The 17,938-nt window shown below is 40.0% G+C and overlaps 1 protein-coding gene across 2 annotated transcripts; it reads right to left on the reverse strand.

Moving 5' to 3' along the window:
• Window positions 1-8,590: 8,590 nt before the first annotated feature.
• LOC115726683 (probable carboxylesterase 15) lies at window positions 8,591-16,006 on the reverse strand. 2 transcript variants are annotated; one of them, XM_048271369.1, is made up of 3 exons: window positions 16,002-16,006; window positions 12,597-13,280; window positions 8,591-9,254 (listed from the first exon to the last, which is right to left on the reverse strand). In XM_048271369.1, exons 2-3 carry the CDS (start codon window positions 13,256-13,258, stop codon window positions 8,948-8,950), a joined length of 969 nt encoding a protein of 322 aa, XP_048127326.1. In that variant the 5' UTR covers window positions 13,259-13,280; window positions 16,002-16,006; the 3' UTR covers window positions 8,591-8,947. The 2 variants fall into 2 exon arrangements, with proteins under 2 accessions (XP_048127326.1, XP_030512527.1); XM_030656667.2 differs by lacking the exon at window positions 16,002-16,006 and having other exon boundaries at window positions 12,597-13,337.
• Window positions 16,007-17,938: the final 1,932 nt, after the last annotated feature.

Here is a 17,938-nt window from a genome sequence, read left to right on the forward strand (position 1 = left end):
ATCACCTATGTAGTACTGACATGACACAGGATACACACGATACGCTGACACGTGATTTCTGAAAAAATAGAGAATTCCGACACGTTGTATATTAAATGTATATTTTTATAGATGTACGATAAATTATTATTTCTATAATTCCACAAATATATAAATAATAAAAAAATAGCTCTAGAATGATTCATCACCATCTCCAATCCCATCAATGAATCGAGTGGGTTAGAGCGATTTTAGAAGACAAGCTTATACAAGTGAGCGCTCTTAACAATTCTGAGAAATCCAAATGATGCCTGCCAATTGTTTGCTCACACGTGAATTGGCTTAGCAATTGTGATTGTTTTCAACAATTGTGATTATTTTCCCAAATGATATTGCTATGTAAGAAAGGAAAAAAAAAAAAAATTACAACCCTTGAAGGTTGTAGTCGCACCGTTTGATGAATTTTTTTCTTTTTTCCCAGCTGTAAATGTTGCCCGTTGATTGAATAGCTTAAACTGTGACCGAGATTTCATTATAGGAGAGAACAGTGCTAAGAGCGAGCTGTATATAAGGTTTGCAGATTAACTTGTGTTGGCCTTCACGAAGAACAACAGGAAGAAAAAGATGATGATGAGGATCAAGGGAGCACAATAAAGAACTTGCCTCAACAACTGAATCAAAGTAAGAGAGATCATAATCTGAAATCAGTTGGTGCTTTGACAAAATGAGAAGAATAACAAACAGAGCAAAACTTGTGGAAAGGCCAAAATGGGAAGCAATCCTATTAAAACATCCTATATAGGGCACGACATTATAATCTGGAATCGTTAGGTCCGTCGACACAACGAGAATAACAAATAGAGCAATCAGTGAAAAGGCCTAAATGGAAACCAATCCAACGAAAACAATCAAAAGCGCACTGAATCAAACTAAGAGAGCAATAGAAATTGAAACAGAGACGAAGACTAGTGCGAGCTAGTAATGGAGCAGGAAGAGAGACCTGCGGCTCATGGATGAGGGAGCTGCAAGTGGTGCGGCCTCAAGATAGAGTGTGCTACGTGTTCGCCATGAGAGATGAATTCCAGTGCTCGGTCCGCAGAAGATGAATTTGCCAGTGATTCAACAAATCCAAGAAGAAGAAGAGGAAGAGCGAGCAATTTCATCTTCTGCGGGCCGAGCACCGGAATTCATCTCTCATGGCGAACACGCAACATACTCTATCTCGAGGCCGCACCACTTGCAGCTCCCTCATCCATGAGCCGCAGGTCTCTCTTCCTGCTCCATTACTAGCTCGCACTAGTCTTCGTCTCTATCTCAATTTCTTTTGCCAATCGAAAATTCTAATCTCTCTTAGCGCTTCTGGTTGTTTTTGTAGGATTGCCCTTCATGTCGGCTTTTCCACGGTTTGCTCTTATTCTTCTCATTATGCCAATGCACCTAAGGATTTCAGATCATAATCTAGTGCGATATAGTGTTTTAGTAGGATTGCTTTCCATTTTGGCCTTTGCACATGTTTGTTCTATTTGTCATTCTTCACAATAGAACAGTTGAGTTATTAGGGTCAGAAACTTCTAACATTTTTATCTTGTGCAGCCCCATATGCTAGTTGTTGATGTAGAGAAATTTGTCGGTCCTCCTCCGCAAGATAATACATTACACCCCAAAGCACTAATTTGGATCCTTTGAAAAGAAAAATCTTATCTACAGCTCGCTCAGGGCATTGCTCTCTTCTATATTGTAATGTCAATCTTCAATCATCGGACATCACTGATGACATACAGGAAAAAAAGAAAAAAAGGAAAATTCAGCAGTACAGCGCAACTACAATCAAGGTTTTTAGTTTTTTTGTCCTTCTTATATAGCGATATCATTTGTGAAAATAATCACAATTGGTGAAAACAATCGCACTTCGCTAAGCCAATTCACGTGTAGACATATGCGCAAGGAGCATCATTCGGGTTCCTCGGAATTGCTATGAGCAACCCACTTGTGTAAGTTTACCTTCTAAAATCGCGCCACTACATCGAGTTTTAGTCGACTGATAGGATTTGGATTGGTGGTGAATCTGCGATAATGTGAATGATTAAATAAGCTTCATTAACCATAGTCGAGACAAGTGTTCCGAGCCATATGTTTTTTGTTTTGTTTTTTCAAGGAGACTTTTACGGAACCTTCGCATCCGTGTTTCTCCTAAAATGGAGATGTACCTTCAAAAGAAAAAAGAAAGATGGGGAAAGTTTACGAAACGAAAAAATTTCTAAAAGTAAGAGACAAAGAGTAGAGTAATTGCACCTTCGGAACTTCGCTTTTTCTCCGACGGAGGTTTTCTTTTCAGCAAGAAAAAGTAGCGAGAAAAGTTGATCGAAAGGAAGCCAAAGAGTTCCAGACGATATAAATGGGCGCTCAATTAAAATTGGAAGGCAACATTGCCTGTCAGCGCAATTAATACGTTTTCTTTTGACAATCTACGCATGCATGCCGACAAATTTCCTTTTTTCTTAATCTAAGTGGCTTCGAATTTGCACGTCACCTTTTTTTTTTTTTTTATAGGTGCTCACTAGACACTCGCATGCCACGTCAGAACGTGACATGATGGCATGATATCATTGAATATTTTCTTGCATGTGAGAGATTTTGCCTGAATTGGAACACAGTATCCCTTTCTTCTTCAAATCAAATGGAGATTTTCAGTGCGATTTGGTTAAATGAACCGAACCGAAATAACTATAATGAAGCAAAAGAATGGTTATTTTTCAATTACTTAAACGAAAACCAAACCGAAATAACTGTATCGAAGAAAAAGAATAGTAATTTTTCAATTATTTGAACCGAAAGCCGATCCAAACAAAAATGCATGAAATTTTCAATTCAGTTCGGTTCGATTCGCTTAGCGGTTCGGATCGATTTTCCAGTTCGGTTTTGACACCCATAACGGGCAGTGGAGATTGTAGAAATTTAAAATAAAAAAACAGGTGGGGAGACCGAGTGTCTTGAGAGGAGGAGAGGCAGCAGACTTCCAGGAAATCTCGTCGGGATCAACTGAAATTTTAGTAAGTTATTCGTGAGATCAAGAGCTATAGGTTGACCGGCTCTATTTGTTGAAATACTTCTCCAAATTGTCTGTCCATTTCTCCAACAACGTTCGAACTTTTCTTGCTTCGTTTTTCGTGTTAATCCACTTTTTGTGGTGACGCTATGTCACTGTATCGTTTGTTGATACTAATCCTACTATTTTATGGTGATCAATACAAGCTTTGAGCGATTTTATGGTTTTTCCCCGCATTGGGCTTTCCACGTAAAATTTGCATCTGTTGTTGCTGCCTTGTTTCTAATTTCCAGCACTATATTTGCGGCCTTTGAGGTTGATTTTGCTTTTTTCACGAGAGAAAGATGTTTTCCTTGCTTATTTCCCCGTGAAACGAACGCTGGAAAATATTTTCCTATAAGTTATTTTTTCACGACACGAACGGTGTTCAATGAATTGTTGGCTTTCTCCCAGTCAGATAGTTGCTCAGTAAATCTACAAGAATCTCAATCGATTCACCAAATGTTCCTCAGACTATGGTTTAGGAACACTTTGTCATTAGCTGTTCAAATTATTGTGGTGAGTCCGAATTATAGTTTGCCCACACTTTTCCTATGTCTTAACTCTTAACCCACAAGGCAACTCAAAAGGCCTCATGGGTCATGGCCCATCGAATCTTCGGATGAAGGCTTGAAATGATCGCCAAGTTTTTTTGTCCATACCCCTCCTTTGGCCCAACCATATAATTTCTTTCAATGATTCTGCCGAACTTGGAAATTTTTTATTTTAAATTTTGGCGTAAAAGTGATAAGTAAATATTTCGAGAATGCTTTCCTGACAATACTGTTAGGAGCGATACAATCTCAACCGTAGATCCACACATTATTACTGCGTGTTTTGCATAAAGCACTCATTGATTGAGAGATTGTGTAGTAAAAAATAACTAATAGTATTATAAGATTGTCAGGCTAACAATTCCTTATAATAAATAGAAAAATTGCCCTGAATAAGTCGTTTATCTAAAAGTAGCTCCAACGTGAGAAAACATCTCTGAGAAGCTCATTGTTTTTCCTAGAACGGTGATTTTCTTTAAGATATCCAAATGAGTCTACGCATACCTACTCCTTGCCTTGGGACTTACCAGGGAAACTCTAAGGACGACTGTCAAATCACGTGTTTTAATAATGTGTCACGTGGCATTAATGAGATGCTCTTTGAAATCACTCTTTTCAAAGTTTAGATGATGCTTCATTATCTTTATGACTCGAACAATGGCGCATGCAATGCAACCAGTACTCGCAGAGGCCAATTACCCTCGTGTACATATGTCGTACCAAAGAAAACTAAATCACCTGACAAGATCAAATTTGTGTGCGTGTAAGGCCAAGGGAAGGTGCTCACAACCGATGAGAAATGTACCTAAAAGGTCCTAAATCTTTTGCCTGCGTCGACGCCGACAATTTCTTGTCTAAATTGGCCAAATGAACTTAATTAGCAAAACATAAAATTTATATATTCGGCGAGAGCTGGCCTCATTGCCACAATAAGGGTCGGCCTCATTGAGATCGGGGTTGCAACCTCTCTATCTCAAACTCTCTGAATTGGTGGGTGCCCAATCACTAGCGAGGGTCGTTGTTGGGTGCTATCATTGCCCCCTAGCGACCTTCATCGTCCCTCCCCACCCGATCTCGGGTTTGTAATCCACCTCAGCGATTAGCTAGGTCAGCACCAACATGGCACTAATTAATGTGGATTGCCATATCATTATGTGTTATTTAGTCCGCTAACAACAACACAATATTCGGGGATTTAGTTGCGCGATAAGAAAGTCTTTTACAATATCTAACAAATTGAAAATGTCAATCTCTATTATATCCATTCCTTTTCTCCACATATTCCACACGTGACACCAAATAAGCTAACTGTTACCAATTGGAAATATTTTACTATCTAGCACAAGTATTTTACCAAAACACATTATGAAAGGTGCCAAACCTCATCGTCCAGTCACATTTGCATTTACCATCAATCAACACACTGGTCACTCTATTTTTCTTTTCTTAAGCTTGTCCTCGAATGTATTTTGTTTTTAAATAGAGAAATTCACTACCCAAGCCGATTCTTGAAAATGACAACATATCCAAAAGTTTATTTAATTCAAGAAATCATCATTTGTGATCGTTCTATCGCGAAGGCGATAGAGATATGATGATAAATCCATGAGATGCTCATTGTTTCTCAAAGTATGAGGGAATATACATAACTTCTAAATAACTGCTTTGAAAGCTCGACCGCAAGAAAATAGACCAGACTTCATTTTGCACGTGACTTGGGACGACAAAGACGCATGCCAATTACCACCATGCACAAATTTCAAATTACTGAAAGATCATCCGACGGAGACATTAGACCAAAACAAGAAAGAAAAAAAAATCCGACAGAGACAATTAAAACATGAATAACAACGTAGGTGCTATCCATAGATGTCTACTAAGAGACTTTTATTTTTGAAGGATTGACACGTTATTATAGAGAAATCGGGGACACGTGTTTGGAAATACCCATGAAAAGGTTGCTTTTCTGGGCGGCTTTGGCTTCTTCTCTCTCTCGATTTGTAATTGCAAAAGAAGATAGAATCCCACGAGGGATTCAATATAAAATAATTGATCAGAGATGATCATGACAGTATGATGATTCTGGGCCCATGAGATCTTCCCAAAAAGACTAAAGAGATAATGCTAAATCTTGTTTTCTTGATATCAGCAAAGCACGACTTCCACGGTATTAGATATCAAGTTGAGGTTTTTGTTTTCTGATTTTTTTATTGAAATATAAAGGAAAGAAAATATTATCCAACAAATCATAAACTTATTATGATTTTATCAATTTAGTTATAAATCTTTTACTTTTTTTATAATTGAATTCTAAATCTTTTTTATATTTTATCAATTGAGTTTATTTGACCAATTTTAACTGGAAATCGCTGACGTGGACTTCGACTATTCTACGTGATACTGACGGTGCTAACGTAGACAAAATTTAATAATTTTTTTTTACATTTTTTATTTGTTTTTTTTTTTTTTTTTTTGGTAAGGTAAGTATGTATTGATCTTTCAAAAAGCTAGATACAAAAGATACCGGACACGAAAATCATGAACTCAATACGGCACATAGTGTGACATGAAGAGTTCAAAGGTGAACCGGTCGCAAAATACATCCAAGGTAAAAGAAGATGACCTAGAAGCCAACAAGTTAATAGAGTAAGATAGTGCTACCAAGAAACCAACAAAAAAACTACAAGGCTGGAACCGCAATGCATCGACAGGAGTGGCACCTTTTATTTGTTTCTTTTTTCCCCTTTTCTTCTATTTCCTTTACTTTTTTTTTTCCTCCCTTCTTTCCTTCACCGCCCTCCTTGGCCTCGAGCGAGAGACACCTGGGCCTGGGCTAGCAAGGGCAACCCCGGGTGGATCGGGCAAAGGGTTACCCTCGCTAGCCCAAGCGAGGGTGGCCGTCGCCCGAGGCCCGTGAAGGGAAGAAGGGAAGGAAAAAAGAAGAAGGAAAAAAGCAAAGGAAAGATAAAGAATTCCAAATATATATTATTAAATTTTTGTTCACGTTAGTGCTAGCTACGCCACGTAGGACGACCGGCGTCCATGTCAGTAAATTCCGGCCAAAATTAGCCGGATGCACTCTATTGGCGAAACGTAAAAAGGTTTAGTATTCAATTGGCAAAATTAAAAGGTTTGTCACTGAATTAGTAAAAACCATAATACGTTTAGGACTTTTTGAACAATTTTCCATACGGAAAGATATATCATGCATTGGTTGGTTGGTCAGCAAAGGATAGTTTAGCTTGCAATTACTATAATCACACACTTTGATCCAAGCACACCTTTTTTTTTTCACCTATTAGTAAATCCGTCAACTAACTTCTATCTTTGAGAGGTTTCAAAGATTAATCAATTCATCGCCATAGATTATGATGCGGAGTCCATCTACTATGATATCACGTGTAGCGTGTTTATTTTTCACATAAAATCTCATCCTCCCAGCGTTGAAACAACTTAACTTATATATGGAAAAATGGCTTCATACTTCACATGTATTTTAAATTCTTTACCAATCTACAGATTTTTCACTATTTCTGTTCACAAACAAAAATTATAACACGTGCTATAATATATAAGCATGCATGTGGATAGCCGCCCTACGTTAACACCATATAGCGACGGTGCTCCCATTATTATTATTATTATTATCCGACAGGATGGACTTAATTTCGCCCAGCATAGGTTGGCTCTGCGATTAAACTAATATTTGGTCAACAATCCTTTTAAATACCAAATGAAATTAGGACACGGTTTGTCGATCTCCATCGTGCCTAACGAAGGCTCTTCGCTTTGAATATTTTCTTTGTAGGTAAGTACCGGCAGTTACGTATAATTATTAGATTATCATCGCGTATTGACTATCCCCGGTGCAGTGTCCGCGGAGAGATATGTAGATCGATTTGTTTGGCTCGATTCGATTCGATTCGATTGGGTTTATATGGAGCAGAATAGGGACTTTGGACCTAGAAAAAATATATACATAATGCGGATAACATAGTCTAAAATCCAAAGTAATATTCTGTCTATCAAAAGAATGCTATAAAAGTTTTCGTATTATGAGTTTTTCTCGTGAAATTCCATTAACAAAAAAAGCAATGACTAGACAAGAGCTAGATGCGAAGCAGTATAGGGAGAGAATAGAAGTTTGTCGCCCAAGCCTACATCCTCTCTTCCACGGAAAAATTGTCCAAAGTATCAAAACTATTGCACTTTTGCTAATTCAATCCTTAAACCTAAACTTTGCCAATTAAGTCATAAAATTTTTTCACATTTTACCAATTTAGTTTATCCAACTAATTTTGGCATGAAATTGCATATGTAGACACTGGCTATCCTACGTGGCACGGCGGTGCTGACTTAGATAATTTTTAATAATGTGTTAATACTTTTTTCCATTTTTCTTATTATTTTTCCAAGTTTCTTATTATTTTTTTGAATTTTTTATTTTTATTCTCCTTATTTTCTATAATATTTTTTGTGCCAGTGAGGGTCACCGGCGGCCCTCGCTAGCCACGGCCTAGGGCGTGAAGGCCATTTCACCTGCTACCAACGAAGCCACAATGGCCTGGTGTAGGGCCTTTGTTGCCCGCCAGCTGCGAGCAAGGGTCACCGCAAGGAAAAAAATTACAAAAGAAGGAAAATAAAAATTCAAAATTGAAAATAAAGTTAAAAATTTTGATTTTTTTGAAATATTATTAATGATTGTCCTACGTCAACTTTGGCCGTGCCACGTAGGACGACCAGCGTTCACGTCAGCGATTTCTAGCCAAAAATATATCGAAAGGACTTAATTGACAAAATTGAAAAGTTTAGGACTAAATTGATGAAAGTACAATAGGTTTATGACTTTTTGGACAATTTTTCCCTTTTCTAGTGCGGAAAGAACAATCTACAAATAAGATTATAAAAAATCGTATTAAAACCTAAATGTCAATATTTGGATATTGCAGAAAGTTTCAGGTTTCTAAGAATTAAAAATAACAGACAAAATGTGTCCATCACAGGATTTATATGAAAAAAAAGCCAAAAAGCAATAATCTATCCAGACACGCCATTTCGAATACAAACTATACATCACAAACCTTTCCTTTTACGTTTTATTAGTATGACATACACCGGCATTACATATCTGGGATCCTTTCATCGCCAACTTTCTCATAAACCCATCATCTATACTGTTACACAAGCCGCAAGAAAACTTGCAAAGAGACAAGTGAAAAAGAAAGGAGAAACCCTCCAACATGACAGACCACATCCTCGACCTAATTGCACACACTTCCATTGCAAATCTCAAGATGAACATCGTAGATGATCCTGTCCTAATGTTCCATCAATTGGAGCTCTCGAGCATGAACTCCCGAATGTCCTGCACGACTCGATTGCCAAGATCCGAGTACGCATCGTTCGTGAAGAACCCATGTTGCTTTCCCTCGTACTCCACGTACTTGACATTCTTCCCCATCACTTTGAGCCTGGCTGCGTAATCTTGGACCCTATCTTTCAGCATCTCGTTTCCACCAACAATTACCAAGATGGGGTCGAGAGCCACTGCCTCAAGGCTAGGGCTTGATGGTCCGAACGGGTTGGCCAATGGGTGGTCTCTGTCTCCTCCACTTGGCACCGACAGCCTCCAAAACCTGCTCAGCCAATCGATAGACGCACGCACGCACGCTCATGTTATATGTCGCTTCGGATGATTAATGTAATGATATGTTACATCAAGATTAATATCACGAAAAATTTCAAATCGATATAAACTTATGACAAATTTATCTTAAGCTAATCTTTTCACCATCTAAAACCTCAAACTAATATACATGTGATAAATGTATCCAAAATTAATTTTTTGACCACCGAAAACCCCAAACGGGTACATCTCTAAAAAATTTACCCTCCGATATTTTCCGTTAAATTGGGTTAATATCACGAAAAGCTCCAAACCGATATACCTATGACAAACGGAAGGATAAAAATCCCAAACTTGTATACCCATCAACCGCCATGTGTCATCTAACTCAGTAATTTAACGGAAACTAACAAAGGATAAATTTAACACATGTGAACCATTTTGAGATTTTTTATGATAAAAAAATAATATCGGAGTAAATTTGTCACAGATATATCAGTTTAGAGTTTTTCGTGGTACTAACCCTTTAAATTATTCGTGTGGGATTTACACCTAAATGCACGCAACATCTAATTCGTACAATCGTCGGGTTGGACTTTCTAACAATTCTTATGTATGGACGACGTCTTTCGGCGTGCGAGGATGGTGAGGAATTGTGTATGCGTGCACGCGTCATGCCACATGACCCCGTCCATGTCAATGAGACGATGTTTATCATGAGATTATCTTCACGGAAAAAGGGCGGCTCAAATCCTCCACAAGTCGAGGGAGGTAATGGTGGACGGGTATCTGGTTCTCGTTGATGATTCGCGTGCTTCCATAGCCATATTTCTCTCTAGTCAATCGGATTGAAAGGGAGGCACCGAAAAAGAAAAGAGTAGCTTCCATCACGGGACATATAATCTCAAACCGGGGTAGGGTTTTACGGGAAGATAGTGGATAAGGCACTTATCTTAATTAGTATATCCCTTAGGGAGCTGATGAGGCAAGTGAAGGTCCGATGGCGGTATTGGACTGAGCACTAACCCTAATATTGCTTTGCTTTTGATTGATTAGGGTTGTGTCATAATCCTTTTCCCAGGTGTCGTTTTCACAAAATGGTCCACGTAAAGTGCTATTATAAGTAAATAATGTTGATAGGAAAATCACAAAACCAGGATCTCACTAGCTTCTTATAATAATAATAATAATAATAATAATACTAATAGTAATCAAGGGCCTACCATATATTGTGAAAAGTTGGATTATAAGTTGGTGATTGATGACAGAAGCTAGATTAAGATGAGTGTGATGTGTCTCAAATACTCAACTAGGACGCCTCAAGATGGATTTTTACCCTATACTGATGTCTTACAATTAATCACGTAGAGATGTCAGAGAATAAATAGTCGGTAGACCTCACAAACTTGAGTTTATAAACTATGATTCTCCGCTGGCTGGTCCTCTTTGATAATGTCCAAAGAGAGTTAAATAAAGACGACTCTTAATGGCTCTCATTCACTGGTCACATGGCACTGTCTGAATGGATGGAAGAGGTTGACTATATGCCAAAAAATCTTGAAAATTAACTAGGAAAAGCAACCGTAAAATCTGGTGATGCGAAATTAGTCCTAGTTAAATATTTTGAATATATTCCCCTAGAAAATGATTTCTCAGCAATGCCCTCAGGAACGATACAATCTCAATAGTAAATCTACATATCTTCACCGCGTGTTTTACATAAAGCATTTATTGATTGAGAGATCTTGTGGTCAGAAATAACCGACAGTATTGTTCTTGTAGAGTGTTATAGATAATGACATTAGAAGGCTCTCTCACGTGACTCGCGAGATTCATGAACAAAGGCACCAACATGTATCAAGTGGGTTGGCATTTTCCTTTCCAGGTAAGTGAATTTTCTCGGCGAGAAACATGCTCAAAATAATCCAAGAACTAATTATTTAGTAGATGAAAGTCGGTCAACATTAACTGCACTAATCTCCGACAGCACGTCCGTGAATTTTCTTGTTCTTCTTTAGTACCAATTTCCTACGTCCATTCGAATTAATAATTGAAATTTGCCGTGGGGTATAAATGGCGTGATAAAGAAATTATCGACGTAAATGCCAACCATCCTACGTGATATGGCCAAACTAACGTGAACAATTTTTATAATCATTTTGAAAAACATAGAATTCTTTAGATGATTTTTTTTTATTTTGTTTTATTGTATTATTTTCTTTCTTTTTATTTTTTTCTTCTTCCTCTGTCGCCATTGGCCTGCGGTAGCCACAGGCGAGCTTGAGCTCTCCAAAGATCCTAATGAGGCAGGGAGAACTTGAGCTTGTCGGCCCGCATCTATGGCCGGCGACCGGCCAAAGAAGAAGGAAAAAGGATAGAAAGAAAGAAAAATAATAATTAAAAATAAAAAAAGGGAATGTGAACAAGTGCAAAAAGCAAAAATAAGAGACAATAATTTCCTCTTTTCAAAAAAATGAAATCATTTTTCCCACATTCGAATGTGGGCGAAAAAGGTTTTCCTTTATTGGTTTGGTTTCTGTGAACCAAACACCGAAATATTTGAAATATTTTTTTTGAAAATTATTTTCTATGAAACGAACGGAACTTTGTATATTTCCTTTTCTTCTTTAGTATCATTTTCCTACGTAGATTCGAATCAATAATTGGTATTTGTCGTGGGGGTAGAAACCGCGTGATAGGCGGAGACCGAATAAACTTTTGAAGCTACTCATGAGGCGCCGGCCCATGTTTCGTGAATTGGACTTAGAAAGAGACGGGACTAAGGTCGGAACCTGGTGTGGACCGGTAGATTCTTGGAAAATTCTTCTGATGATTATTAGGTATTCTTCATGAGAAGGTGGGGGTCACATCCTTCACAAGTGGAACCTCTCCTTGTGTACGGATCCCGAGGCAAAGCCACTTTCAATCTCTTTTTCGTGGGAAAATGATGTGCTTCGATGGAGAAATGTCGTGCAAAATGTCCAAGGATGACAAAATTTATGCGCCGGAATAAACCTTTTCCCCATCATTTTCCAAGATTCCATGTGTTAAAAATTTATTTTGGGGCAAACATTAGTCACAAGTTTTTATTCCTTCCTCTTCTTGTAATACGCTCAATCAATGCTAGGACAAATTCACTTGTGCAAGAAAATAAGGTTGTAATTGCGACATGTGAATCTAATTAGCAAGTTTTCATGAATGTGACTGTGGTTTTAGTTTAGTGGTTCGCAAAGTTTAATTAGATTTTCGTGATGAATGAACACTAAATGGAAGTCCGACATGTGTGCATGCGTGTATGGTAAGAAATTGGATATATCTTTGTTAAAGTATGTGTTAGGTTTGAATATATTACCTGTCAAGTGCCTCTAGATTTAGCATACCTTCGGAAGGTCCCTCTTCCGACTCGGTCCTGGCGACCCCGCCGAAGAATGGCGCAAGCAGCACGTAGCCCCGCACCCGGACTGGGGCCAACTTCGGCGAGCTGAACCCTAGATTGACGGCTAGGTGGTGCGCGATGTTCCCCCCGGATGAGTCCCCTAGTATGTAAACCCGGTCGAAGTCCACTGCCTTGGGATCTAACCATCCGTCGACGTGCACGCTCTCGGCCTTGCTTTGGAGCCACTTCAACGCGCTGTGCGCGTCATCCACGGCGGCCGGGAGCCGGTGCTCAGGGGCGAGGCGGTAGTCTGGGGAGATCACCAGGGCCCCAAGGTCGGAGGCTAGGCGGGAGCAACAGTTGTGGCAGTTGGGCCAGAGGCGCGACCCGACGCAGAAGCCGCCGCCGTGGAGGAAGTAGATGACGGGGAGCTTCCCCGGCGGGGGCGAAGAGGGTCTGTAGAGGCGGAGGGAGAGGTCGTGCTCCTTGTCGTAGAGGTAGTCTTTGTGGACAACGGACTTGTTTTCGACGACAGAGATGTTCCTGAAGTCTATTTCGTCGGCCCGGTGGACAGAGCCGTCGCTAAAGACTTGGAGGACTCCCATGCAATCTTCCACTACGTGAGGAAGGGAACCCATCTCTCTCTCTCTCTCTCTCTCTCTGAGGGTTAAGGGCGGCGGCAGCGGTGGTGGTGGTGATGGTGGAGGTGGATGGTGGGGGGTCGTATAAATAGGCGGAGGGAGAAGACGAGGGGTGGTCAAAGAGGAGAAATGATGGGTTGATGAGGGTCAGATTGGTAATTTGGAAGGGGAAATTATTGAACGTGGTGTCGCACGAACCAATGAAGATTGGGGGTTTTTGTCTTGACGGTGGTGGAATGTGGACCATTAGAGCTTTGGTGGCTGGACGGTAACATTTTATTGGAGCAATTAGATTATTTTGAGGGTTTGCATCCCTCTCTCCTTGGCCGGTCCAACTTGCGCAACGCCATCCTGAATCGATGTGTTAATTTTCTTCATTTGTTGCCTCTATGGCTTTGTCATCTGTTGTATAGTCTGAAAACCATAATACCAATACAAAGGAAAAAATTAACAAAAAATTTCTAAATATATTACAATTGACAATTATGCCAATTCAGTTATAAACATATTTTCTTCCTCCGACCGGCGAGGTCAACCTCACCAAGAGATGGGCGAGGCTTGCTCTCGCCGGATCGCGAGGTCGACCTATGTGGCACCGACATAGACAATTTTAATATTATCTTAATATTTTTTTTGAAACTTTTATTTCTTTCCCTTTTTTTCTCTTTCTTTTTTTGTTTGTTTCCTTCCTCCTCTAGTCGGTCGCAAGACCTAGGCACCCAACCAGAAAATGATATTATCGTGCTTTCCTTTTTATTACTTGCATTGATCCAACCGTGAAAGAACTCCCGTTCCTTGTCCATTTGCGTTGATCCATCCGCTGGAATTTGTTTATTTTGTACCTTCTCCTAGAATCATCATCACCTCAACAACATGAAGCTGAGCTCTCTAATGTTCCAAGAATTGAGAGGAGAAAACTGTTTTGGGAAGACCAACCTCAAATCTTGTTGTGCGAGCGTTTGCTTCGTCGATACAAGAACTAGGGTTTGTCGCAGTCGTATGTTCTGTTCCCAAGAGTTGCTCGATTCGAATCCATACGCACACAGAACGTGTTGACAGAGGGTGAAAACACATGCATCGACAATACCTTTAGTCTTGCGATCCGATTGCGAGTTTCTAATGAAAGAAAGTTCATACATCCATACATGCATGCAAAAGTAGGTCGAAAATAATTTGCTCATCCAAGTTAGAACGTACACGCGGCTGTTTTACCTCCACACTACTTATTCAAGAGGAAAATTATCCAAAAAGTCCTAATACCAATTGCACTTTTCTCAATTCAGTCCTAATTGTTTTAATTTTGTCAATTTAGTCCTCAACATTTTTCACGATTTTCCTATTGAGTCCATGCGGCCATTTTTGGCCGGAAATCCCTAATGTGGACATCGACTGTCCTACGTGGCTAATGTAAATAATTTATAATTATATTTTAATATATACGTAAATTATTTAGTCGTTCATTTATTTTCTTTTTCTTTATTTTCTTCTTCACTGTGGTCGGCGAGGGTTGTCGGCCCTCACCGGCCATAGCAAACAAAAGTGAAGAAAAAGTGAGGTAGAAAAGAAAACAAAAGGAAAAATAAAAAATCATAAAATTTAATAAAAAATATTATTAAAAATTATCCACACTCACAATTTATGGCTAATATTTGCCGGATGGACTCAATTGACAAAACTTGAAAAGATTTAGGACTAAATCAATACAAGTGCAATAAGCTTATGATTTTGAATCATTTTTTCCCTTACTTAAGTACGAGAAAGCAAGCAAAAAAAAAAAAAAAAGTACGGGCCAGCAAGAGCTGTAAGTGACACCACATTGGCATATGACATAAGCCACAATAGCGATCCCCTAGTTTTTCCCAGATGGCTCCCACGGTTACTATCATCACATGAGGCAACCGCATGAAGGAAACTGTTAGTCCGACAGTCTTGTCGGTTATTTATGATCACACGATCTCACAATTAATAAGCGCTTTATACAAAATACGAGATGATGGTGTGTGGATCTACGGTTGAAATTGTTCCGTGTTTGATCAGCACTGTCAGGAAATCATTTCTCTTTGGTAAGAGGGGCAATATTTTAATTCAATTTTTTAAAAACTCTTCCCAAAAATTTGGTTCACATGACGTGGCAATACCCGGCAGATATTGGTTTTACGCTAGAATTGCTTATTATCACTTTGTTCTAGAATTATCAATTCATGTGTGCTGCCTTGTCTTGCCCTTGAGAGGAGGGAGAGAGCAGCAACCAAGAAGATTGAAACCACAGAGGTCGGAACAAAAGTCAAGTCCAGCACCTTTTGGAGGGTTGGGTGGAAGGATGAATCAGACCGAACCACCTCGTACTCGTTGTGCGGCACTTGTCTCCTCGTAACAGCTAGCTTTTTTCGTGGTTGCGTTGCGTGCTGTGTTCCACGGGAGGATTTCCAAATTATAGGGAAAACGCCGCAAAGGCTAGGGAAAGCCTTTTGGGGGGAACAAAGGCTGCGCTGACCGGGGGATGAAACACCATGCATCTACGATTCTTTCGTCTTGCCTTTAGGCTATACACTGGGTTAGCCTCGACTAGCCCGGACTTACAGGCACGTCGGAGTGGGATTCCACGTGCGAGTTAATTTCTTGCGATTCGGGCCTCGGGGGTTGTATCGAGTAGGATTTGAACCTGAAGTGTGATGCTGCAAACGTCTTTCAGTTTACACTTAGCGCTATGATGTGGATTCATCCATGTAACATAAGCAACCCCTCTCTCTGCCGTTGAATCACCATTGGCTTTCGACTCTGTGACAGCGTGATGCCATGTCACGGACTTCCTTTCGGCCATGGATGCAATCGCACTAAAAAGAACGCCATTATTCGACAACCCCATATGCTCATTTGACTTGGAGAGTTTGTGTCTCAATTATGATGGAGAATCTAACTTTGGGGTTTGAGACTTTTCTCTCTAGATCACTGTGTATTAGTGGAGAGATCTAGGAGTCCAATTATACTAACAATAACATAAAAAGACATTATGACTTTTGATGCACAAATTAACAGAGTCGATTCGCTAATTGATTAAGAAATGGGAGACACAGCATCGTCAGGGCTTACAAAAAGCACGTAAAAAGACCATTTTTTTTTGTCGGAACGTAAAAAGACGATTGGTTCGCCATACTTTTTTGACTGCTTGTTCTCCAGAAGCGGTCAATTTCAATGGGTGCCCATTGGATTCAAAAAAAAAATTTACTTCTTCGACAGAAAAAATGCAATTAATATTCTTTCTTAATGAATTGTGGGAGGACCCCACCACGTGAATGGCCACGTCCCGTGGTGATTTGCTTGGATTTTGATTAGGAGATGTGATTGGATCTTAAGCACGTTCAAGAGATGTGATTAGAGCTTCAATCCTTTTTAGATTTTTTGCCCTTTTCGCGAACAAGGCACGCGCGAGTTCAAGAAGCAACAATGACTTAAATCGTAAGTCTGCATGAATGAATCACGGCGTCGGAAAAGCAGGTGGTTAAGCACGTTTGAGAGATGTAATTCGCGCTTTACTTTCCTTGCAAACAATCGCACGCCAACGTTGGTATTTTCCTATCAAAAGTTAAACGCCCGGCCAATGGTACGAGTCATGTTGATTGAAATGCCGAGGACGATCCACTAAAGATGCTCACCCACATCGGAAATATACAAAAATGATACAAATCCGCCTGTCTCTTGTGGCACACCCACCTACCGTCCCGCTCACAGGACTGCGGCACACGCCCGACTACTTCAACAACAGCCTGCTCGTCGATGGCGACGAGGCAGGGCCGGCGAGTGCCTCCCCGACCTTTCTGCTGTAAATCCCTTTTACACGGCACTTCGTTTTGCCTCGGGGATCAGGTGTATATTGTAGAATTTGGGGATAATACACACGCTAACTATAGATAGTGAAGGCATGAACAGGACGGTCAACACTGGAACCGTGCTCCTCCTGAAGGAAAAATAGACAATACAATACAAAAATGATGCTTCGTGGATCTAGTCTATAGAAATGATGGAGTGGCAGGGCCATGTGCCAGGCCTATAAAAGCAAATTCCTCGACCATCTTTATCCGTTGTCAAATGTGCAGTTTTGGGAATCTTAAGAGTACAATTTTGTCCTACACTTGTTTTGTCCGTTCCAGCTTCTTCCTCGATAAAATTAAGGAGACAATTGGACATCGCTCCTATTTAGTATTCTCAGCCCCCCCGGAAAACCCTCCAGATCTTTCATGTTTTATGGCCCTTTGACCCCCATATTACGGGGGCAAATCTTGAAAGAGATGAAAGAAATTTAATCGAGCACAATCCGTCTTCAATTTTTCGAGCTTTTGACGGTTCTCTCAAGTATGATTTGATCATTAGATCAATCAAATTGGGAACCGCACGGACCGAACTAAATCAGCCAGTTTGGTCTGGTTCTCAAGTGCTCTACTCCGGTTCTTGGTTTCATAAAATTTGAACCGATTATAATAGGACCGGTCCGATTTCCGGCCCTCGAAACCGGGAACCGGTCTAACTGATTTAATTCCTGGTTTCAAGGTGGGACCGGACTGGATCGAATCGAAAATCAATCACCCTTACCTTCGAGGTTACTGGAATGTGACACACTCCATGTTGGAAGAGGAGTATTCCGTGTGAACGGACTTTAATGCGTTTCAACCCTGGAAAGCG

This window comes from Rhodamnia argentea, chromosome 10 (genome assembly GCF_020921035.1).
Source record: "Rhodamnia argentea isolate NSW1041297 chromosome 10, ASM2092103v1, whole genome shotgun sequence".
In the NCBI taxonomy this organism is placed as follows: domain Eukaryota; kingdom Viridiplantae; phylum Streptophyta; class Magnoliopsida; order Myrtales; family Myrtaceae; genus Rhodamnia; species Rhodamnia argentea.